We start from the raw sequence: 24,491 nt of genomic DNA, 5'->3' as shown, positions 1-24,491 counted from the left end.
AAATATTTATTAAGTACCTACTGTGTGCCAGCAGCTGCTAAGCACACACCCCTTGCACTTCAGAGTTCCAAGTTCCATATTCCCCTTGGTTTTCTAAAGGGGTGTTTTGGGCACAAGAGGCTCCTCCCAATGACTAACCACACACGTTTTGGCACCTGCTGTGTGCCGACATCGGGAGAGGCAGAGCGCGTGTCACCTGTGGTCTCTGATGTGGATGACATCCCATTCCAGCTGGAATCTCACGGAGTGAATTCATCCCAGAAGGGAGCTCGAGGAAGGGCTCATCCTCTCTGAAGCAGGGTCTGCTCGTGGCCTGTTCCCTGAAGGACCCCCAGTGCCTGGCACAGAACCTGGCATTTGAGAAGTGTTTAAAGAAGGTCGGGTGGGCGCCCAAATGTATGAATGAATGATGAGTGAAGGAAATCGAGAGAATCTGTCTGGCCTCCAGCGGCCAGCAAGGACTTCTCATGCCAGGAGGGACTTGAATGTGCCCTGGAAGGACTGTGATGAGGGAGGTGGGAAGGGAGGGAACAGAAGGGAAACAGATCCGCAGAGGCCAGAGGGGCCCCAGCGAGGCGGAGTCTGGAGGCAAAAACCAAAGGAGATGCTTAGTGCCTGGGCCTGGCAGACTCTACTGAAAGCGAACTCGAGCAAAAGTGTCCACCTCAGATGGGATGGGCCCTTTAGAAAGAGAACGGAGATGGGGCCTATTCTGTACCCACGAAGTCTCCAAATCCCTAACCAAAAAAACAGTTGTCTGTGGAGAGGGGAGTTCCAGTCCTCAACGGGCCTCGTAGCTGGGTGCCTCTCTGCAAAATTTGTCCCGGAGGCCAGAACTGGCATGTTGAGCCCCTTGTCAACAGCAATGCTAGGACAAGAACAGACCTGCTATTTGCTGGGCGCTGTGCATTTATTTCACACAAGCCTTGGAACGCCCAGAGGAGGCCGGCACCATCGTTGTCTCCATTTTACAGATGGGAAAGTGGAGGTCCCAGAAGGTTAAGTCATTTGCCTCATTTCAGCGATTGAACCCAGGGCTGCAAGACTCAAGGCCCCAAGCCCTTCGTCACGAGCTCCATTGCCTCTTATTAAATGCTCATGGAGTCCATGAAGCAAAAGTCGCTGGCTGCAAGGTCATGGCTCTGCCGCACATGCACACACCCCCCTCTCCAAGCAGCCCAGCCACACGAGGAGCCTGATTACAAGTCAGGCCTCAAGCCCTTGTGTGGTCACGACCCTGTGGACCCCTGGAGTCAAAGGATGAAGAGCTATGGAGCAAGGAATTCCTTCTGAGATGCTTCTAAATTAAGCCATCTGCGGTCTGTCTCTGCCTGGAGCTAAGAAATTGTAACGGCTTTGGCAGGAGACAGCTTTGCTGAATGGAGCTCTGAGCTGCTCTAAGGTCAATGCAGGTAAATAAGAGGCAAGTGCCACAGCCGCCAGCAGCCCTGGCAGCCGGGCGGGCGGGAGGCTTTATCCCGGTTGGCGAAGGAGCTGGTCCTGTTAGAATGGGGAGCATTGCACAAATCTAAATGGCATCGCAGAAATAAGGACAGAGCGCTGCCATGCAGTGCCCTGGAAACACACCTGCCAGGAAGGCAGAGCCCACATGGACCCAGGGAGACATCTTGGGAAGTGGTCACTAAACACACCGTACATGTGATTGTTTGTGACATTTAGACAAGAGCTATTTTCTTTTTTTTTTAAGAAGGGGTTTCATTCTCATTGCCCAGGCTGGAGTGCAGTGGTGTGATCTCAGCTCACTGCAAACTCTGCCTCCCGGGTTCAAGCGATCCTCCTTCCTCAGCCTCCCGAGTAGCTGGGATTACAGGTGTCTGCCACCATGCACAGCTAATTTTTTATATTTTTAGTAGAGACGGGGTTTTACCATGTTAGCCAGGCTGGTCTGGAACTCCTGACCTCAGGTGATCCACTTGCCTCGGCCTCCCAAAGTGCTGGGATTACAGGCGTGAGCCACGGCGCCCGGCCGACAAGAGCTGTTTAATAAGATTGCGGACTGGGGAGATCTACCTCCATCTGGGGCTCAGGAAGGGCTCTCTGGGGAGGATGAAGGAGCAAGCCAGGGGCAAAGGAGGAATGGGGGTGAATTCCAGGAAATGAAAGTGAGCCATTGCTGTTATGGGCAGCAGGATGTGGCAGGGGAGATGAGCAGCTACTAGATCCTAGAAGAGATTTCTACTCCATGTGCCTAGGAATCATAGTTCCCTCCTGGGATAACATCCTTTTCCTCCCTGCTACTGGATCAGAATAAAATATTCCCAGAGAGTTAGGTTTGGAAGAGACCTTAGTGATATCGAATCTAACTCTCCCATACTACAGATGGAAAACCCAAGGCCCGAAGGTGAGAAGTGACCCTCCCAGGTCTCCCGTGAGTCCTGGGCAGAGCTGAGACCAGCCGCCAGACAGCAGGCCCCTTCCTCAGCACCGCAGTCCCTGAACGGAGGTCTCACTTTGCTTCCCGCATCTAGAGCGGTGGGCCCCATTTTCTAACTCATTTGAAAGCATCTGTGCTTTTCCAATCCACTTGCAATGAACCAACTTTTCATTTGATGGATATCCTTAATTGTACCTTTGACATTTCACTAATGTTTACTCTGTTGTTCTTTTTCTAGCATCTAGAGTCGTTGGCTTAGCTAATTACCTTTCATCTTTTTTTTCTCCAATATTAGCATTTATATAACAGCATTAGCAACTGTGTTCCCTCTAAATTCTCTTTTAGCTCATCTCACAAGTTTTGAGTATATTTGTTTTTGCTCAGTTCTCTTTTAATCTAATTTCTATCTAATTTCTGTTTGGATTTCTCCTTTGATCGCTAAGTTATTTATAAGCGTGATTTTACATTTCCAGGCAATTTTATCAGTTAGGTTTGTTACTGATTTCTAATTCAATTTCTTTGGTGCTAAAGTAATCCTCACAAGTCAGACCCTTTGGTATTTATTGAGGTTTTGCTTTGTATTCTTGCTTGAAAAATCTGTTCTACTTTCAATGAAAAAATCCCCATGTGGAATGAACTGGTGCTATCCTAGAGAAGATGTCCATGGGACCTGGGTTGGGGCTAAGATGTGGCCCTTGTCCTTGTATTTATGTATTCATGATTTTATTCAATGCTTATTTATTGACCATCCACTGTGTATCAGAGATGGGGCTAGTCCCTGAGATAGAGTGAGAAACTACTAATAAAAATAAAATCACACAACGAATTCTTCAATTAGAATTGTGTATTAAAAGAAGTACCAGGTTCTGTAAGAGCTTATGATACAGAGACTCCAACTCTGACTGAGGCCAGAGAAGGCTTCCCTGAGGAAATAGCACACAAGCAGATACTCAAAGAGAAAGAGTAGCTGGTGCTGGGGTCCCACAGCTGAAGAAAGGGCAGAAGAAAGGAACAGGTGGTTTCCAGAGGGGAAATCTGAGTGGCCAAAAAACAGGACAGTATGCTCAACCCAGCGCATCATCAGGGAATAGCACATTAAGCAAGAGAATAAGCATTCCACACACATCAGATTGGTAATAATGGGAATGAGTCTGACATGAGAAACGGGAACTTCCATGCACTACCAGCGAGTGTGTTCATCCGTACAACCTCTTTAGAGAGACTTGGCATAGCCAGAAAGGCTGGCCACGTGTACACCCTACAAACCAACGAGTCCACGTTTACATACATGCCCTGCAGAAATTCTCAAAAATGTCCACTAAGAGATGTTCATGAGGAATCCTCACGGTAGTACCATGTCAATAAATGCCGGGAACAACTGCATGTCCATCAGTGGGGCCTGCTCGGATGAAGGGTGGTGAATTCAGACGGTGGAACACCTTGCATCCACTACAGTGGACACTCCAGAGTGGCCCCACCCAACATGGCAGGCCCCACCCAACATGGCAGCCCCCAGCCGCATGCAGCTCTTTCAATGTCAGTGGACTAAAATTAAACAAAATCTGAAACTTAGTTCCTCAGTTGCACCAACCACATACCAAGTGCTCAATAGGCCGGGTGCAGTGGCTCACACTTGTAACTTCAGCTTTTTGGGAGGCTGAGGCGGGAGAATCGCTTAAACTCGAAGTTCGAGAGCAGCCTGGACAACATAGCAAGACCCCGTCTCTACAGAAAAAATTTTAGCAGGGCATGGTTGCATCCACCTGTGGTCCCAGGTACTCAGGAGATTGAGGGGGAGGATTGCTTGAGCCCAGGAGGTGGAGGCTGCAGTGAGCCATGATCTTACCCCTGCACTCCAGCCTAGGTGACAGAGTGAGGTGCTGCCTCTGAAAACAAAACCAAAAAAAGCCAAAAAACCCCCAATTGTGGCCAGGTGGGGTGGCTCACACCTGTAATCCCAGCACTTTGGGAGGCTGAGGCAGGCAGATCACGAGGTCAGGAGTTTGAGACCATCCTGACCAACATGATGAAACCCTGTCTCTACTAAAAATACAAAAAATTAGCTGGGTGTGGTGGTGCGTGTCTGCAATCCCAGCTACTCAGGAGGCTGAGGCAGGAGAATCGCTTGAACCTGGGAGGCGGAGGTTGCAGTGAGCTGAGATTGTGCCACTGCACTCCAGCCTGGGAGACTGAGTGAGACTCTGTCTCAAAATAAATAAATAAATAAAACAAAAACAACAACAAAAACAAGTGCTCAATGGCCCTGAGTGGCCAGTGGCTACTGCAGTGGACAGGTGGATGTAGAACATTTTTATCATAAAGTTATATTAGACAGTGTTGTTCCAGGTCTATCAGAACCAATGTGCATGAATCTCAAAAACCCAACGTTGCATGAAAAAAAATTTACAGAATGGAACCTAAGCATGATTTCCTTGATATGAAAAAGATAAAAAACATACGAAACGCTTCCCTGTTTAGCTCCAGCATATGTGTGAATCTGCTTAGACAGAAAGGGGCGGAAGGAAAAGAATGTTCTCAGAGGTCACGCCAGGCTCTGCCTCTGGGAGGGAGGAGAGTGAGCCCAGGGAGGGAAGCAGAGAGGATTTCAGTTTTATTTCTATGGGACTATTGCCTTTTCCTCTTTTTCATATGAAAACAACAAATGTGGGTTCAAACTGCGTTTGTGGGAGGTGACCTGGGGTGAGGGAGGGCCTCCTCGTGCCACACACAGTTTAGAAAGGATAACTCTGTTTTATGAGTTTCCCTTATTGGAGATGTGTGTAGGATTCCAAATTTGAATACAAAGTTTTGCCATAGGAACCGTAGCCGCCAGTGGTGGGTGACGTTGGCTTACGTATGTGACTTCCCGATGGCCCCTCCAGTTGGGCTTATCCAGCTTCATGAGGGCGTAAATTCACCTCCATGCCTGAGAAAATATCCAAGACGCAGAGGCTCTACCTGGAGATGAGGCGTTGGCCGTTCCTCCTTGCGAGGCGGCACCAGCCTTCTGCTGGGTTGAATGGCTCCGGTCCACAAGCTGAAAAGCGGGCTGCCTTTGCCTTCTTCCCCTTCCCTCTTTCCTTGCCTTCTTACTGCCTCCACCAGACGCCTCTGCCACAGGTGGGGGGTTCAGGCAGCCACAGCCCTGGGGCTCTTCATGTTGGGAGGGCAGGGCAGGAGCCGTGTGTTTTGTCTTGAGCCTCTTGTCCAGTGTTATGCCTTGCTGTTGCTTGCGAACCCATCCCAGAGACACATGGAGGGGGTGTGTGTGTGGGGGTGTGTGTGTGTGTGTGTGTGTTACATGAACCTCAATGGCCAGAAGAAACCAAACCTGGCGCTGTACAAATTCACAGGTCAATCAGCTTTTCCACAGCACTTTCTGAGTCCAGGTCCCTGACCCAGTCCCACTGCCAGGGCAGCTGAGCCAGCAGACGCCCCCTCCCCATGCACTGGCCACACGAAGGTCCCCTAACTAAACACCAAGCTTCCAGTGCCAGGTCTGGAGACTAACAAGGCAAAAGGGAGGATTTGGTGGGGGGGAAACAGATTTAAAAAAATAAAATCTGCCAAAGAGCTAAAAAAAAAAAAATGACAGGCATAGAGATTTTAGATTAGTTTTTAAGTGACAACTCCTCAGGTGACTGGGAGAGAGATTTTGCTTTAAAAGATTGAGAGGCTGTCTCCTCTAATGAGAGGCACTTGAAAATTATGGATCAGTCCCAGGTCAGTAATTCCTGTCAAGTTCGGGGCAGCTGGAGGTCAGAGGCTCCGGTAGAACACAGATTCATGTAGGACATCGTGGGAGAGCAGGCTGGGTCCTCAGCTCTGATGTAGCAGGTTGTCGTTTAAGTAATTAACAAGGGTAACAATCTCTCCTGAGACATCTGGTCCCCTGGATTGTTATTCTGCCACTGGCTCTCATTTCTCTGTGGTCCAAAAATAGATGAGCAAGGACACAGGACCCGACCCTCCCTGCTGACACATGCTGCGATTTCAAAGAACAGCCAAGCTCCGCTTGGAAAACAAACTTCCTGCCTTCCTGCAAGGTCTAATGTAGGTTCTCAAATGGCACCGGCACCACTCTCGGTGAACCGTGCCCAGGGAATGGGGAGGAGCAGCGACCTTGAGGGGATGGGGCGGGGGACCATTCGTTTGACAAAGGAGACTGAAGCTCAGGAAGGGTACGACACCGGCCCAAGGACACCCAGCTACTAAGTGACAGAGCCCCAACTGGAATCCAGAGCTGTGCTCCATGGACTGACTGCAGGGCTGCGGGACTTACCGGAGCAGAAGGAAAGCTAGGCATTTGTGCCTTTGAAAATGAGAATCGATTTGCTCCTTCGAGAAGCCATACCAATGGCTCCAGGTCATTCGCAAGGATTAGCGAAGGCCAGTCAGCAGCAGTTGAAATCAAAACTGAACAATGAAGCTGTTTGCTAGACGCTAGGAGCAAAATAATTGGGTAACACCAGTCCCAAGGTGGGGTGTGTGTGTGAACTTTCCATAAACCTCAGGTCAGCTCCTAAGCTTCTTCAGCTTGTAAGTTCAATAGGCTGCAGGTGAATGAGAGTTGTAGTGGAGGACACAGCAGACTCCCCTCGTCTGAGGCCAGACCTTGGTGGCCAATTATCACCCTGTTCTGGCCCCTAAAGTCAGAATCTAGGCAATGATCACTCATCTGATCCAGCTGGGCTATTTTTTAAAGTGACTCTTTTTAAAAACAGCTTTATTGAGATATAATTCACATACCATAAACCTCACCGATTTTAGCCTGTTCTTAGGATTGTACAAATCACCTCCACACTCTAAGTTTAGAACATTTCATCACCCCCAAAAGAAACTTTATAGCCATTAGCAGTCACTCCTATTCCTCTTCCCTAGCCTCTGGCAACCACTAATCTATTTCCTGTTGGTGTGGCTTTCCCTATTTTGGACTCTTCATATACATGGAATTATACAATGTGAGGTCTTCTGTGACTGGCTGCTTTCATTCCCTTAGCAACATGTTTTCAAGGTTCATCCACGTTATAGCACAGAGGACCGCTTCATTCCTTTCCAGGGAATAGTATTCCTTTGTATGGACGGACCACATTTTTGTTACCCATTCATCAGTTGATGGACCTTGGGTTGTTTCCATTTTTGACTATTATGAGTAATGCTTCTAGAACATTCATGTATAGTTTTTGTGTGGATGTATGTTTTCATTTCTGTTGGGTGTACACCTAAGAGTAGAATTTCTGGGTGATACGGGAGCTCTATGTTTAGCCTTTTGGAGAACTGCCAAAGTGTTTCCAACTTGGCTGCACCATTTTTGATTCCCACCAGCACGTATGGGTGTTCCAATTTCTCCATATCCTCACCAACACTTGTTGTTGTCTGTCATTTTTATTCTAGCCGTTGTAGGGGGAGTGAAGTCCCATCTCACTGTGATTTTGATTTGTGTTTCCGTGATGGCTCATGATGTTGTTGAGCATCTTTTCATGTGTTTATTTGTTTATCTCCTTTGGAGAAATGTCTGTTCCTATCTTTTGCCTTTCTTTTTTTTTTTTTTTTTTTTTTTGCGAGACAGAGTCTCACTCTGACGCCCAGGCTGGAGTGCAGTGGCGCGATCTCGGCTCACTGCAACCTCCGCCTCCCGGGTTCATGCCATTCTCCTGCCTCAGCCTCCTGAGTAGCTGGGACTACAGACGCCCGCCACCACACCCGGCTAATTTTTTTTGTATTTTTAGTAGAGATGGGGTTTCACCGTGTTAGCCAGGATGGTCTCGATCTCCTGACCTCATGATCCACCCACCTCAGCCTCCTAAAGTGCTGAGATTACAGGCGTGAGCCACCGCACCCGGCCACCCATTTTTAAATTGAGTTATTTATCTTTTTATTACTGATTTTTTTTTTTGAGACAGAGTCTTGCTCTGTCACCTAGGCTGGAGTGCAATGGCACAATCTCAGCTCACTGAAACCTCTGCCTCCTGGGTTCAAGTGATTCTCCTGCCTCAGCCTCCTGAGTAACTGGGATTACAGGTGCGTGCCATCACGTCTGGCTAATTTTTATATTTTTAGTAGAGACGGGGTTTCACCACGCTGGTCAGGCTGGTCTCAAACTCCTGACCTCAGGTGATCTGCCCACCTTGGCCTCCCAAAGTGCTGGGATTACAGGCGTGAGCCATCGCACCCGTCCTTATTTTTATTTATTTATTTGAGACAGAGTTTCATTCTTGTCACCCAGGCTGGAGTGCAGTGGTGCAATCTCGGCTCACTGCAACCTCTGCCTCCTGGATTCAAGTGATTCTCCTGCCTCAGCCTCCTGAGTAGCTGGGATTACAGGCGCCTGCCACCACGCCTGGCTGATTTTTATATTTTTAGTAGAGATGGGGTTTCACCATGTTGGCCAGGCTAGTCTTGAACTCCTGCCCTCAGGTGATCCTCCCGCCTCTGCCTCCCAAAGTGCTGGGATTACAGGCATGAGCCACCACACCTGGATTTTATTACTGGCTTATAAGAGTAATTTATATATTCATCAACACGAGTCTCTTGTCAGACATATGATTTACAAATATTTTCTCCCATTCTGCTGGTTGTCTTTTTATTTTCTTGATAGTATCGTTTGAAGCACAAAAGCTTTCAAAGTTTGGTGAAGTCTAATTTATTTATTTTTATGTAGTGGGCTATATATTTTATTTCCTTTTCTATAAATATCATCTTAAAGTAGCATAAAAAGATAAGCAATTTTAGGAATACCTATAGCAATTTATTTTCATGACCTCTCTAAGGCAGGGATGGCAGTACTGTTTCATTTTACTTGGCTCTAATAGACTGGTGGTAGCTGATGGCCAACCTCTGTTACAAAATATTCTAAGGCTGAACCTAGGCAGGTGAAAAAAGTACACAACGATTGATTAGTAAGGTCTGCCGTGGGCACGGGAGGGAGGTGGAGTGCCACGTTTTCACTCTAAAAGATCAACGTGGAGTCTCCCGTGGTATCAGTGATGCTTATAAACTCAGAACCGGGGGAGGAGACATCTACACGTTCCTCTGCCCTTGACTCTGTCACTCTTTATGCAACCTCAGGTCACCCGTTCCTGGGGCAGCCAGCGGGTAGGTCGGAGCAAGGGGAGGATGCAGAGATGGAAAGAAAAGAAATGAGGAGGCCGGTAGGGGCTGGGGAAGGTGCCACATGGACTCCCGGCAGCCTTGTGAGTTACCAAGTGGCCTCGATTTGCATGGGGTGCCAGAACAAAGTAAGGACTGACAAAGTTCCCATAGTCAGCTTGGGGAAAATAATGCCGGCCACTTTGAAAAAATCGGTTCTCCGGGTGTAGAGCAGAAGGAGGAAGCTTTTGGGAAACTGCCTTAACCAGGGTCTTTGAGGCAAGAGTGAGGTCCCTGATTAAATCTTGAGCGTGACCCTAAAACCGTCCTCAGCCTTGAGTCTGGCTGGGACTGTCCTGCTGCCCAGCGCTCATCCCTGGCTGTGCTGGGCCCAGCAGGCTCTGAGAGTCGACCAACTTCGGTGCGCACTGGGCTTCCTCCCGTGCCCCCACGGCGGTGGCTCTGGTTCCACCGGGAGGCCGGGAAGCCGTGGAAGCATCCATCACCTTGGACTTGCATCTTGCCTTCTCTTTGAAACACCTGGGCCCAGCAAGAACCTCACGCTGGCAGCTGCTGTGCAGGGGCCAGGGACAACTCGGGGAGAGGGAAAGACCCCTTCCCGTTTCCCGTCTGCACCTTGGAGCCCCTGTCCAACACACGCACCCAACACACACCCTGCACACACACACCCCAGGATGCAAATGATAACCGCCGCGCCATCGCTTGTGAAGCTTGACAGAAAATAATGAGAAACACTAAATCTTTTATAAGGTCAACACTTGCCTTAGCCTAGCAGCTGTCAAACAAGAAAAGAATTTAGCGCCGGAGCCACGAAACTTCCATCGGCTCATTAAACCCAACAGGGCCCGGGCCTGGCGTGGCGGAGGAGACGCGGGGCCTTCCGTTTTGTGTCAGTAATTTGCGGTGGAGGAGGCGGAAGAAACAGCCAGCGCCAAAGGGGCCTGGGGGCTGGCTGGGGAATCGTTAGCGCGCCAGGAGCGGCCTCGGCTCCTAATTGGAAGCATTGGGCATTATCAACGGAGGATTTGCCTCAGTTCCCTGACAGCTCGTGGGCCCAAAATGATCGCCCACTTGTCAGTGTAAAAGACCATTAAAAACAAACCATTTTGATTTAATTGGAGGCGGTGCACCGCGGGGCCAGGTGAGGGGCTCGTCAGCCCGGCTCCCCCAAGCTGCCACCCCCCTCTCCCTCTGTGTGATGGGGCTCGGGGCGTGGGGTGGGAGAGAGTGTGTGTGTGTTTTCCAGACTTTTCACCTTTCAGAAACTGCCTGAGAAAGGAGTGAATGGGAGATGGAGGAAACTTCACAGCGACAGTGAGGCCGCTTTCAATGGGGTTGTCAACAAAGGCCCTGACAAGCTGAGCCGCCGGGGAGGGGGTCCTCCCTTTTCTTTGCAGAACCCAGATGATGGGAGGCTGCTCAGCTCTTTCTTCTGGAGGGGTCCTGCCACAACCTGCCCACCCCCGCTTAGAAATATCAGGACAGGGGAGGTCACAGCAGAGCCTGATCTTCAGTGGGGAGGAGGACTTTTTCTTTTATCGTGAAGACTAAGAAGAAGTTAGTGAAGGGACTGTGTCGACGGAGGCCCTGCTGAGGTGTCTTTGTGAATGGGACAGCCCCTAGAGATCTGGGGTAGTGTCTCATCAGGGTTCCCCCAGTGGAGGCCAGGGTGCTGACGATGCCTGCTTGAGAATCCTACATTGTCTCAGTATGAAGAGGGCGCTTGTATCAATATTAACTTAAACTGGTGGGTTCTCCCACCGGGGCAGGTGCCTCCAAGCACACGGATCATCTATCTGTGCGCGGAACCTGCGTGTGACTCGGAGTGGAGATTGCCTGATGCCAGGGACTGTATGTTTTGCATGTTGATTCTCGGTATCATGTACGCCGTGGGTGCTTGATAAATATTAATTGGCACTTGCCAGATCTCAGGTCTATATGTTTGTATATTAATCTCACCCCCATCTCACAACGCGGAGATCTCATTTGCTGCTTTCTGCTTCTCTGACAAGACAGCACACGCAGGACCACACAGGGCTGGGGGGTGTCTCAGGGAAAGGGCGGGAGGCACGCCAGCTGATCCCTTCCTAAGCCTCCACTGTTCATTCTGATGAAGGATTGGGCTGGGAGGAGACACCAGCTCCCTGGTGACCATCAAATTCCAAAGCTCCAAATTTTACTGCTGAATTTAGACAATGGGGATTCCTTAATTACTTTCTCTGGAAATTTACCTGACAGTGCTTTCTCAGGTAGCACAAGGTGCTTATCCAGCCACATGGTTCCTCGGTTGACAGTCTTTGATTTTGTGCTCGGCTGCAAATTAAGTCCTTTGCTGAGCCGTCCATGCAGTGCCCGTCAGTACTTTATTGCTCATTAATATAGGCTGTTGAACAACTTCTGCGTTACTGCCAGGGAAGCTGGGGACACACTCAGATGTTTGGTGTCCTCGGCCCATGGGGGTGGAGTGTACTGCAACGAGGTTTGGTGTTGTTATTCCCCTTTTATCTTATTGGAATAATGACCAGGAAGGATTTTTTTCTGGTATCTTTTAAGAAGGAGCAGAACCTTTCTGTGGTTGACGAGGCTAAGCCTGACAAGTCACAAATAGGACTATTAGAGCTAAGTGTCCTCAGCTAGATAGCAAAGATGTTAATGCCATATTGTGGGCATGGTTCTAGGGAAATGTCAGCAGACAGGAGGCCTTCAAATGTCTTGGGGTAACTCTACTTTTAGAGGCACCCAGTAGACACCAAACAAATCTTGGCTGGATGGTTGGATGAACAAACAGATGGACAGATGGCTGAGGATGGATGGATAAATGGATGGATGGATGGATGGATGGATGGATGGATGGATGGGTGGCTGGATGGATGGATGGATGCATGCATGCATGCATAGATGGATGGATAGATGGTTGGATAGATGAATGAATGGATAGATGGATGGACGGATGGACAGATGAGTGGGTCAGGAGTCTGGGGATGAGGCAACACAGCCCTTAGGAATGCATCCAAGATTCAGGCACCCTGAAGATCTCTGCTTTGCTCAGCTTAAACTCTAAGTGGAAGAAGTGTTTTACTTTCTTCAGTATTTGTACCCTGTCTCCTTCCAAGTGATTTGAAGGTATCTGGCGGATTGCACGCAAGGTGAAACAAGGTATTTAAGGGCTGGGCATAGTGGCTCATGCCTGTGATCCTAACACTTTGGAAGGCCAAGGCGGGCAGATCTCTTGAGCCCAGGAGTTCAAGACCAGCCTAGGCAATATGGTAATACCCCGTCTCTACAAAACATAAAAAAAATTAGCCGGGCATGGTGGTGTGCACCTGTAGTCCCAACTACTTGGGAGGCTGAGGTGGGGGATCACCTGAGCCTAGGAAGCTGAGGCTGTGATTGTGCCACTGTGCTCCAGCCTGGGTGACAGAGTGAGAGCCTGTCTCAAAAAAAAAAAATAAAAAAATAAGGGTTGCATAAAGCATAGTCTGAAGAAAAGTGTAGCGACTCTCAGGCCCCTGGTTTAAACAGATTCTAACCCTTGCTCAATTTCTGCCACATGAAGCCAAATGGAGCACATTCCATCAGGTCAAGCATGTTTTTTCCACAACAGAAGGCATGACAGTGCACTCGATGACTAGGGACATAGGGCTTTGAGTTCCACAGATCTCAGTTCCAATCCTGGTCCTATCGCTTTCCAACTGTGTGACCAGGGGCCTCAGTTTCTCACCTGCAAAGTAAGGGTCATACTACCCATCCCGTGGGGTCATTGCCAAGCCCCTGGAATGGTGCCTAGCACACAGTGTAGGCACTGAAGACATGGTGGCTTGTACTGTTATTACTACTATTAGTAGTACACAAATCCGACTAAACTTCTTCCTGAAATTGCCCTCCAGCAGGGAATTTTCACGGAGGTTCTTGTATTAAGTGATTCAAGTGGCGTTGATAGACAGCTTCAGTCACAATTTTATTTAAAAATATATAGAAATGCAGTGCAGCTTGACAAATCTTCCATGCATGTGGATAAAGGTAGAGAATGCAGCATGGACTGGTGGAGACCGTGGAGCCTGGGCCGTCCACTGTTGTTGCAACGCGGGGTTCCCCCTTCCAACATTCAGAACTCTGCCCTGGGGTGCAATCGAGACCCTGGTTGTCTATGAAGAAATGGTATCTGACTTTGGGAATTTGCAGGGCTGTCATGCAGAAGGGAGAGAAGGTGATCCCATGGGGATCAAGAGGCAAGAAACACAACGAGGAGGTGGAAGGTAGAAGGCAGATTTCCACTGCACTTGAAAAAGAGCTTGCTATGGACTGAATGTGTCCACCCAAAATTCGCATATGGTGTTTGTTTGTTTGTTTGTTTGTAGAGACAGAGTCTCACTTAGTTGCCCAGGCTGGTCTTGAACTCCTGGCCTCAAATGATCCTCCCACCTCAGCCTCGCAAAGTGCTGGGATTACAAGTGGGAGCCACCATGCTCAGCCAACAAAATGCATATGTGAATCCCTGACCCCCAGTGTGATGGCATTGGAGATAAGGCTCTTGGGGAGTTGATTAGGTTTAAATGGGGTCGTGAGGGTGGGGCCCCCATGATAGGATTAGCGTCCTTATAAGAAGAGACACCAGAGTGTGTGCTTCCTCTCTCTCTCTCCAGCAAGTGAGGACTCGGTGAGAAGGTGCCTTGGCTATAAGACAGGAAGAGGACCCTCACCAGAACCTGATCATGCTGGCACCCTGACCTTGGACTTATAGTCTCCAGATCTAGGAGAAATAAACATCTGTTGTTTAAGCTCCCCAGTCTATGGAATTTTGTTAGAGCAGCCTGACTAAGACAGAAGTTCATAAGCCTTAGGGCTGTTTAACAGACAGAGGCGGTCTCCAACTGCACATTTCCCTTTGAAAGCCCCATCATGCCTCATGTCAAACATATGAAAATACATCCACCTGCCACAGTAAACACATATTTGAACGTAACTGTAAGAGTGGAGTTGACACTGACCCTGAGAGCTGGGGCAGCTGGCTTGCTGAAAATACAGGTTTGGTGGCTGTCCCAGACCCACTGGATCAGAGTCCTGGAGAGGCCCTGGACTCTGCTTTTTTTTTTTGAGATGGAGTCTCACCCTGTCACCTGGGCTGGAGTGCAGTGGCGTGATCTCGGCTCACAGCAACCTCGACCTCCCAGGTTCAAGCAGTTCTCCTGCCTCAGCCTGCCGGGTAGCTGGGATTACAGGAGCACACCACCATGCCCAGCCAAGTTTTGTATTTTTGCTAGAGACAGGGTTTCACCATATTGGCCAGGCTGGTCTCAAACTCCTGAGCTGAAGTGATCCTCCCGCCTTGGCCTCCCAAAATGCTGGGAGATTACAGGCATGAGCCACCGCACTGGGCCTTAGACTCTGCATTTTAAACATCTCCTCAGAGGATCCCAGGCAAAGCCAAGTTTTCGAATAACTTACTAAAGGAGCAGCTTCCAGGGCCTCGTCCCTCCCAGAGGCTTTGTTGCCCCATGACCGTCCCCTAGCCAGGCCTGTGCCACGCGCTTCACATGCATGATTGCACTTGGTCCTGTCTGTTGCCGTTCCCACTTCACAGATGCAGACCTGGGGTGGGCACGAGGCAGGCTGGGACCTGGAGCCACTCTGCATGGCTGCCCAGCCCACAGACAGACCCAGCCCTCCTGCTGGGCTCAGCCTCAGCCTCCCACTTTTAATGCAGTAAGCCTGAATCCGGGATCAGCCGCCTCTTTCCTTTTTAGCCTTGAGGCCAAACTGCAATTTAAAAGATGCCCGAGGTTTTATCAAGGTCTAGAGGCTTTTGGGGCAGTGGGAAGTTTGGTTTATTGCCAGGGCTTAAATCAGCCGGAGCAGGCCCGGCCACGACACCCTGGACACTCATAAAATCCCTCATTCCTGACCGCCCTGCACTTTCCTTCCCAGGCCCCGCATTTAGCCCTGCACTGGCCCCCGACCTCAGTTGCAGGTCTTTAGTATTTATCAGCTCTTTCAGGGCCTGAGGCTTGGAGGCAGCCAGCCAGAGTCCAAGTCCCCACCTGGCCACATGCTAGCTATTAACCTTGGGCACGTGACTTTAAGCTTCCGAGCCTTAGCCTCCTTGCCTTAGAGACAGGGCAACTCATCTCTACCATGTGGGGTTATTAAGAGTATTGACATGAAATGGGATAACTCACAAAAGCACCCAGGCTTGGGCCGGGCGTGGTGGCTCATGCCTGTAATCCCAGCACTTTGGGAGGCCAAGGTGGGCGGATCACTGGAGGCCAGGAGTTCGAGACCAGCCTGGCCAACATGGCAAAACCCTGTCTCTACTAAAAATACAAAAATTAGCCGGGCGTGGTGGCAGATGCCTGTAATCCCAGCTACTCAGGAGGCTGAGGCAGAAGAATTGCTTGAACCCAGGAGGTGGATGCAGTGAGCCAAAATTGTGCCACTGCATTCCAGCCTGGGCAACAGAGTGAGACTCCATCTTAAAAAAATAAAATACAGTTTAAAAAAAAAAAAAAGGGCACCCAGGCTGGCACCCAAGAAGGAGTCAGGACGTGTGAGCTGTTGATGTTATCATTGCTGCTGTCTGGGAACTCTATCTTTAGGATAACTTCTCCCCTCCACTCTCCCAGCCACTGGACTTTGGTCAAACTGCCCACATTTTTTTTTCTTTTTTTTTTTGCACCACCCTAAGGCATCATTTCCTAGGACTTCTTTGAGGAGAGGAGGGGAAGAAGACAGAGTCGGTCTTCATAAAACCTCCCCATTGTCTTACTTTCCCCCTACCCCAAATGTGTTCACTGACGCCATGCACTTTCCCTTTCTGAGGGTAGCCAGTCAGGCTGTGTTTGCAGCATCTTGGTCCATTTCACCTGCACTTTTGCCAGAGTTCAGTTTGAATGAACCCTGAGTTTATCCCAGGAAATCATCTGATGCCATTTATGGGCAAGAACCTGCTGACGGCCCCATATCAGATGGCACCATGTCAGGTGGCTTTGGGTCCCCACCCCACCAACCTCGCTGGGGCCAGGGGATGGAGGCTGACAAGTGGGGACACTCAGAAACCAAAAGGAACCTGGGCAACATAGTGAGACCCTGTTTCTACAAAAAAAAAAAATTAAAAATCAGCTGCATGCCTGTAGTCCCAGCTACTTAGGAGGCTGGGGTAGGAGAATCACTTGAGACTGGGAGGTAGAGGCTGCATTGAGCCATAATTGTACCACTGCACCCCAGCCTGGGCAACAGAGTGAGACCCTGTCTCAAAAAAAAAAAAAAAAAAAAAAAGCTTCAAGGGAGATGTTGAGGAAGATGCCGCTCCCCAAATTCCTTCCCAAGCTGGTGGGATTCTCTCTAGATCATCGGAGATTTATTCTCCTGGAGATGAGCTAGAAGTCGGAAGAAGAAATCAGGGACCCCCCAAATTCCATCAACTCCCAAAATTCAACATGAGACTCTTGCTGCCTCTAGAAATTAGAAAGATGTAACTGATGCCCAAACCAGCTGTCTTACTCATCGATTCTGGTGATTTTCAACAAAAAACTGAAATATTTTTGCATATAATCAGGGAGAAGAACCTTCTGGATTAGACAGAAAAGTCTCTGGAGCTGGAAGGATGAAGGGGGCAGCCAGGCTGGGGGTTCCCAGGTTGTAGGACTGGTCCCGTTGGAAGTGTCAGCTTCGGTCGTCCCTTCACTGTTGGCCTCTGCAGGCCCCACCACAGACACTCCCAGACTCTGAGTGCTGCTCTAGGAACTTGGCCGCTATTCCCCCATCACTCCCCACATACATGAACACCTCCTTTCCTTTTGTCTCTGCCCCAGAACTTCAGCTCTGGCTATTTGTGGCTTGCCAGTATTTGAGCAGCAATGTCACCTCACGAGCAGGTGCCTAAAAATTCTATACCTCTGAGGTGCCAGATTATGTAAAACCAATTAAGCTCCTGCTTTGTTTGTTTGTTTGTTTTTTGAGACAGAGTCTTGCTCTGTCACCCAGGCTGGAGTGTAGTGGCACAATCTCTGCTCACTGCAACCTCCACCTCCGGGGCTCAAGCGATTCTTCTACCTCAGCCCCACCGAGTAGCTGTGATTACAGGTGCCTGCCATCACGCCCCGCTAATTTTTGCATTTTTAGTAGAAACAGAGTTTCACCATGTTGACCAGGCTGGTCTCAAACTCCTGACCTCAGGTGATCCACCCGCCTCAGAGCCTCCCAAAGTGCTGGGATTGCAGGCATGAGCCACTGCGCCCGGCCAAGCTCCTGCTTTCATCCCTGTAGCAAGTCAGCTCGTCGGCATACTGATCCATGTAGAATGGGGGGTATCTGTATTTACAGAGGAAGTGTCAACTCCATCAGGGCCTCTGAATCATTCTTCCCATTGCCCTATTTCCGCATGTGACACATTCCATTCCTGCACTTGGTGCCCTACACAGTGACATAAGATGATTCTTATTCCGATGCAAGGAAGCGACAGGATTCTTAAAATACATCACTGGTGCAGAGACCCTTGGGAGGGGCCATAGATCTGGCATCTGTCCTTCCTGGGGTCGGATACACCTTTGTGGGGGTCGGCCCGTCTTCATTTTAACCAGACAAGCCTTGTGGAGAGGCAGAGGCGGCAGGGTGGACAGGCTAGGAGCCCGCTTGGGGGGTGTAGCAGAGAGTTAACTTTCCAGCCAGCTATGATTTGTAAGAGAGCTTAAAGGTGGGGAAGAAAATCCTTTTCTTAGATTCAGCAGCTTTCACTAATCAGCTGCATCTCTGGGTGTCGCTGCTTGGCTGGCTGCTGAGATATATTTTTTTCCCTCCATCTCCTGTTCTATTAGGGAGCCAGGGGCCCAGGAGACCCGAAGCAGGGTTAGTCTTCCACGAACAGAGGAGTCTGATCCCAGCGTTCAGAGCACAAAAGCTTGTAAATCAAACTGTTAGCTTAATAGCTTGGGCCATTATTCTAAAGCAGTGGGGCTGAAACCAAAAGCCAAATGAAAATATAGTCAATTTGTTCATACTTTAGTGACTGAACGACTATGTAATGTTGGTGGGTATTGGAGGTGTAGAGAGACAAGGACTGTGGGCGGAGGGGCGGGTGTTCCGAGGGTGGGGGCGGGAGGGGAATGTGGAGACCCCCCCCCCCCAACAGATGCTTGGGCAAGCCTCCTTCTAAAATGGATGGTGGGTCTCTAATTATAACATAGACTTTATAATAAAGATCCAGGCTCCGGAAGTCAGCAGGCCTCGCTGCTGGGGCACAGCCCTGACCTTCATGCCTGAGGGAAGCTGAATTTGCAAAACCGGACTTGGCCAGCAGCATGCGAGCATTTGGTGAGACATCAGGAAGAACTGAGCTCAAAGCTGGAGGTCGAACACTGGGATGAACACCTGGGGAAGAACTCAGGATCTCCATCTTATTAAAAACATTTTAAAAAATAGCCTTACTGGTTTTGGAAAAGCTACATCTACTCATTGAAAAAAATGCAAACCATATAGAAAAGAGCATCAGAGAAAGGAAAATCAGCTTCACCCCCCAACCCCCCGCCCCAAAGATCACCACTGCTACCATTTGTGGGGCCCTCCTGCCGAATGTCTGTAGGCATTGTGCAGACCCTCAGAGATGCTCGGGTGCTTCTCTCCAGGCGGGGTCCCGTGGCATGGACTCTTTTGCCCAACAATATGTTATTAAAGTGTCAATAAGTACAGATTAAAGCCATGGTTTTCAAGGTCTCCTAACGTGTACTTGAGCCATCTCTTCATCAGTGGCATCCAGTCTTTCGCCATTGTCATCGGCCATAAGCTTTTGGGGGCACTCACTCTCCATCTCTGGGCAGAAGGATGTACCGTCTGCTTTGTGTGGCTGTGCGTGAGTGGCTGGTTGAGAACCGGAGGAAGCGCTGTTAGCCAGGGCCCCAGGGAGGGCTGCCTGGGCAAGTGGGGGTGTCTGGACCCTGCCTGGAGAGCCCTGAGGAAGTTTCTGCAAAAGGCAAGGAAACAGGGTGGGCCGGCCCACACAGGGTTATGTTTAATGGGGCTATTGTTATGGGAGTGGCTTCCGCCCTTCAAGCAAGGTTGGTGTCTCTGGACCATTTCAGGCTGCGGACACAGCGCACCTGGGGACACCTGAGGACACCTAGGGCAGAGCTTCTCCAGACTTCCCGGCCCAGGAGCCCAGCTGTGCAGCTGCCTGTGTGTCGGTCTGTCTGTCCACGTCACCCCAAGCCAGCGGCCAGCAGCCCAACGGTGGCAGTCACACCCGAGTCTGGCCTGTTTGCCAGCATAGCATCAGTGCGGGGAACAGGGCCCGGCATGAAGGCGCATGTGGAAAAGATTTGTGAATGAGCGGGGGAATGAATGAATGAATGAATGATCTCCACAGCCATCCTCATGGAGCTGCCACTTATAGGCAGTTAACATGGGCCAGGCGTTCTGCTAAGCATGGTGCACACATGTTCTCTCTGGATCCTCCCAGCAGCCTGGCCAGGGGAGCATTTGTTAGCCCATTTTATGGAAGAGGAAGTGGGTCACAGACAGGTAAAGCCACCTGACAGGTAGGTGGCAGGGTCACCACTTGACCCCGTCTGGCTGTCCCTGGAGTCATGCGTGCACACAGATGTACCACATTACTCCTTGCTGGCCTGGCTGTCTGCCCTGAAGACCTAGAACACCTGGCCAAAGGGCAGGGGAGCGTCTCTATCCCCCCAGGGCACAGAGGGCATCAGCCCCAGCCCAGCGGCTCCTCCATTCAGGGATGGGAGAAAATGAGTTCATGTCCCATCCCCAAAATGGGCACCTGAGAAGGATCTGAGCTGCTCCCCCTGCTGGCTCACCCTGGGTTTGGGGTCTGCACCTCCAAGGGCCCCCATCCCCTCCCACAAGGCTCCTGGGCCAGTGAACTGGGGATCACAGAATCTTGGATTGGAAGGAACGCTCAAGAACTAGTCCCACCCACTCATTGTCAGCTGAGGAAACAGAGGTCCGGAGAGAGAGCCCACGCATAACTGTCCTGGTAGGAGGGCCCCTCGCCGGCTGCTGGCTGAACCCCCTTCTGGGCCCCGGCCACCGGGGGCAGTTGCTGGTGGCACAGACCAGAAAGAAGACATCTTTGTACTGCCCTGCCTGGAGGGAATGCACAGTGGGGGATGTGTCCTCTTCCCTCTTTGGTCCCTCTCCTCTCTCGACCCTGTAAGTGGCCCGGGTTATCCAGGGCGGGGGTCTCGGCAGCCCCTCTGGCGGGGCAGCCCCCTCGTGGCTGGTGGTGTCGGTGCAGCAGCCGCGCCCTGCCTGCTGCTTTTCAGTGTGAAAGGTGTTTAATTATTTCTGACAGAGTTCAGCGTCGACATCTGTTCGTGAGCGGGGAGAGTCCATTTAGGTTATCCATCACCGTGACAGGCTCAACTTTTTTGGAAGTGCTTTTCCCTTCATAATGGGGCTGCGGTGGGGGCAGCAGATCAGCGGCAAAGCCAGGCGCAGACAAAGGCCCTCCCGGGGCTTCACACGTGACAGACACCACAGACAGCAGCTCCGCCTGGGGGGAGTGGCCCTGGCCGCCCGCCCGGACCCCTGAGTCCAGGCCCAGTTGGTGGCTGCTGGGATGGTGGGTGCTTGGTTTGGGAAGGGGAGAAAGGGGAGGCTCAGCAGGTCTGTAACAGACTTTTAAATTCTTCTGTCCCTCTGGGCTGTATTGGCGGTTCAGTCTTTCATCCCCTCATTCATTCATTCCACAGATGTTTACTGATCCGCTACTCTGTGCCAGGCACCCTGCTGGCCTCTGGGGACAAGGCATGGAACTGACAGGCACGGTCCTGGGGGCTCACATTTTACTGAGCAAGATGAAAAAAATTGCCCAGTGAATTAATTGCAGAGTTAAGGGCCGTGAAGGGGAAGAAAGGATCCCTTGGTGGTGAGAATGGGGACCTGCGGGTGGGGCCTGGAGGTGAGGGAAGGGGTCCTCGGGAGGCCCTGGGGCTAGGAAACCCCAGATTGGACCCAGACTCCACTTCTCACCTCTCCAAGCCTCAGTTTCCATGTCAGTAGAATGGGGGCATGATATCTATGAGATGAGACCTGCTCAGCGCCGGGTGCATTCTAAGGGCTCGGTAAATACTTTTTGTTGGTGTTACTTCCTGACAAGGAGGGGACTGCGTGTGACACCCATAACGGCAGCACTCTTTGTGTCTAAGGGTCTCTGCTGGGTTGGACAGGGTGGCATCCAGGGATGAACCCGGCACAATTCCCCATTTCCCTTGGCCCCAGGTTTCTGGCAAGGATAGGGAGACAGCCTGCAGCTTTAACTCCCAGCATCCTGCGAATACCCTCGGAAAGGAGGAGAACACTCGGTAGATGCTGTGGCTTGCATGTTGATTTTCTTTCTCATGAGTTTTATGGCCCGATAGGTCATGTGTCTCGGCTTGGGCCCTGCCATCCGACACACCTGGGTTCCTGTCCCCGCCACTCTCTGGGCAAGGAAGGTGCTCCCCCTCTGCCTTTCATCTGCACCACCTGGTCAGGACTCTTGTTCTGAGGCTGAAATGAAGTAATATGCACACATGACCTCACGCAGTGCCTGGCATGGTACAGGAGGCCATCATTCCTGGTTTGCTATTGTTCATAATCATATTTCAGAACAACGGTCTCAAGACTGGCAGACCCGTGGTCAGCTGAGTCAAATCCCCTCTTTGGAAAATGGAAACTCATTCTATGTGCATTTAGCTCCTACTCCGGGCCAGGCGTCATGGGACACAGGTGAGTGAGACCGGAGCTCCCAGCACAGGTGCAGCACTGTTACCTGGAGCCCTTTCCTTGCTCTGCTGAGGGGAGAACACCTGAGCCTCCTGTGTCCATGGTCTTGGGCTCTAAATCAGAGAGGAGGGGGCTGAGTGGGGCTGGGAGTCAAGGCCTAAAGCAGAGTGCTGCAGAGGGCAGCCCATGCCAGTGGAACACTGGGTCCCAGTCCCTCCTCAGGCAGCGTCCCCATAAACTGCAGGGATTCTCACAGAGAAAAGAGCAGGGAGGTGGCTGAGCGTGGTGACTCACGCCTGTAATCCCAGCACTTTGGGAGGCCCAGGCAGGAGGATCACTTAAGGCCAAGAGTTTGAGACCAGCCTGTCCAACATGGCGAAACCTCATCCCTGCAAAAAACACAAAAATCAGCTGGGCATGGTGGTACAAGCCTGTGGTTCCAGCTACTCAAGAGGCTGAGGCAGGAGGAACACCTGAGCCTGGGAAGTTGAGGCTGCAGTGAAGGTGACTGCACCACTGCACTCCAGCCTGGGTGACACAGTGAGACCCAGCCTTAAAAAAAAAAAAAAAAATAGGCAGTGAGGAAAGACCACAGCCAGGGCCAGGATGGAGGCTGTGGACAGAATCTGCTGAGTGAGTGAGAGAGCAGGAGAAGCAGAGGAAGCAACATGGCTGGAAAAGGTAGAGAAGCTAGAGAGGAGCCGCGCTGTTGAGGGCAGGAGCGGTGAGAGTTGCTGCGGAGCTGCAGTGACTCCCACCACCTCCCAAACATACTCGGCCCTGTTCCTCCCTTGACGTCTGCTGTGCACGGAGGCAGCGCACTGACGGGCGGCGGGGCGCATGGTCATTGACATATGCTGGCAGAGGCCACTTGGGCAGGACATGAGAGGCCGCGTCAAGGGGGGCAGAGCAGGTTTCTCCGGTGAAGCTCTACAGCCTGTTCGAGTGCATTAGGCTCAGAAAGGCACCGGCCCCTTCATTGTTTAAACTGCAGTTTAATGCGGCACAGCGGCCGGGCCTGGCTGCCCGGGAACATTGCAGCTGTCTTCCCGGGGCCAGGCGACTGCCTTGTGGCCTCCTAGAAAGGCTCCCTCTGCCCGAGCTGGACACACGCACCTCCCCCGGCCCCATCCTGAAGCCACTGTTCCCAAATCTCCCACTTCCCTTTCTCCGTACGGTGCCCCCGGCTCTTACATTGTTCTTTCCCTGCCAAAAGCTGTTGAAGATGAATCCCTGTCTGGGTGCTACAGGGCTACAAGGCTGAGCGAACACCGGTTGAGTTCTGAGGCCAGAACGTGGCGTGTTCCCTGGGTCCTTATCTAGGTCAGTCTGGGTACGTGTCACACACTTGCCCCAGTCCTTGGTAGACCTTTGCTCCTCTCTCCTCAGGGACATCACTCTGTGGGAAGTTCATGCTGCTTGGCATGCATCTGTCTTGCACCCCAAAATTCCCAGCGCAGGATGTCATGCATCAACTACCCCTTCCCTGGAGGGAGGTTTGGTCCAGACAGCCCCTGCCCCAGGGAGACAGCCTCCTCCCCTGGTGAACAGCCTCTGCCCCAGGTGGACAGCCTCCTTCCTCAAGGCGGACAGCCCCCTCCCCGGGTGGACAGCCTCCTTCCCCAGCTAGACAGCCTCCTCCAGGTGGACAGCCTCCTCCAGGTGGACAGCCTCCTCTACAGGTGGACAGCCTCCTCCAGGTGGACACCCTCCTCCAGGTGGACAGCCTCCTCTACAGGTGGACAGCCTCCTCCAGGTGGACAGCCTCCTCTACAGGTAGACTGCCTCTGCCTTAGGTGGACAGCCACCCAGCCTCTGCACCCAGATGGTCTGGGTTTAGCCCAAGACTCTGCCACTCGGCAGCATCCACCATGTTTCCTGTCTGGAAAATAGGCCTGGTAGCAGCAGCTGCCCCCTTCAGTGAATGTGAAAAGTCACAAAGGCTCAGCTCCGGGCCTTGGAAGTGCTCAAGAAACATTAGCTGTTGCGATCGCTGCTGCTGCTGTCGTGCTAGTCGATGGTGAGAAGCCCACAGAACCCAGAGACAGCAGGTAAGGACCTGGCAAGGCGAGCGGCAGCCAGCAAGGTGCAGGGAGGGGTGTAGATGAAGGTGACACTGACCTTCTGGAAGTGAGGCATGCGCCAGAGGGTGTCCAGCTTCACGGGCGGCTTGTACTTCCTCAGCTGACTGCTCCGGGTCTCATACAGCTTCCCAAGGACCACCTGCAGGCCAGGGAAAGGCAAAGGTGAGATGGTTGCCTGGCTACCT

General features: G+C 51.2%; 2 protein-coding genes across 6 annotated transcripts in view; one reads left to right on the top strand and one right to left on the bottom strand.

Annotated features, from left to right (window-relative positions):
* The window catches only part of DDX31 (DEAD-box helicase 31), a 122,504-nt gene extending 103,294 nt beyond the window's left edge, over positions 1 to 19,210 (top strand). For all 4 annotated transcript variants that reach the window (XR_010130384.1, XM_063696819.1, XM_055351409.2 and 1 more), the window contains one exon: positions 18,699 to 19,210. Coding sequence is in view for 2 of the 4 variants with exons in the window: in XM_063696819.1 (XP_063552889.1) it covers positions 18,699 to 18,747 (49 nt within the window). In the remaining 2 variants the exon portion in view is untranslated. The remainder of the gene's footprint in view (positions 1 to 18,698) is intronic.
* CFAP77 (cilia and flagella associated protein 77) overlaps positions 1 to 24,491 on the bottom strand; it is a 159,577-nt gene that overhangs the window by 5,961 nt on the left and 129,125 nt on the right. The window contains exons 5-6 of one of the 2 annotated variants that reach the window (XM_055351417.2): positions 24,344 to 24,445; positions 23,259 to 23,621 (exon numbers count right to left, since the gene is read on the bottom strand). In XM_055351417.2, the coding sequence (XP_055207392.2) occupies positions 23,547 to 23,621; positions 24,344 to 24,445 (177 nt within the window). In that variant the 3' untranslated portion in view covers positions 23,259 to 23,546. Of the gene's footprint in view, positions 1 to 23,258; positions 23,622 to 24,343; positions 24,446 to 24,491 lie in introns of those variants that run through there. The other variant, XM_004048772.5, reaches the window with a different exon arrangement.

This window comes from Gorilla gorilla, chromosome 13 (assembly GCF_029281585.2).
Source record: "Gorilla gorilla gorilla isolate KB3781 chromosome 13, NHGRI_mGorGor1-v2.1_pri, whole genome shotgun sequence".
Classification (NCBI taxonomy): Eukaryota; Metazoa; Chordata; class Mammalia; order Primates; family Hominidae; genus Gorilla; species Gorilla gorilla.
The sequence above is the reverse complement of the archived record's forward strand: the minus strand, read 5'-3'. Positions and strand labels throughout refer to the sequence as shown.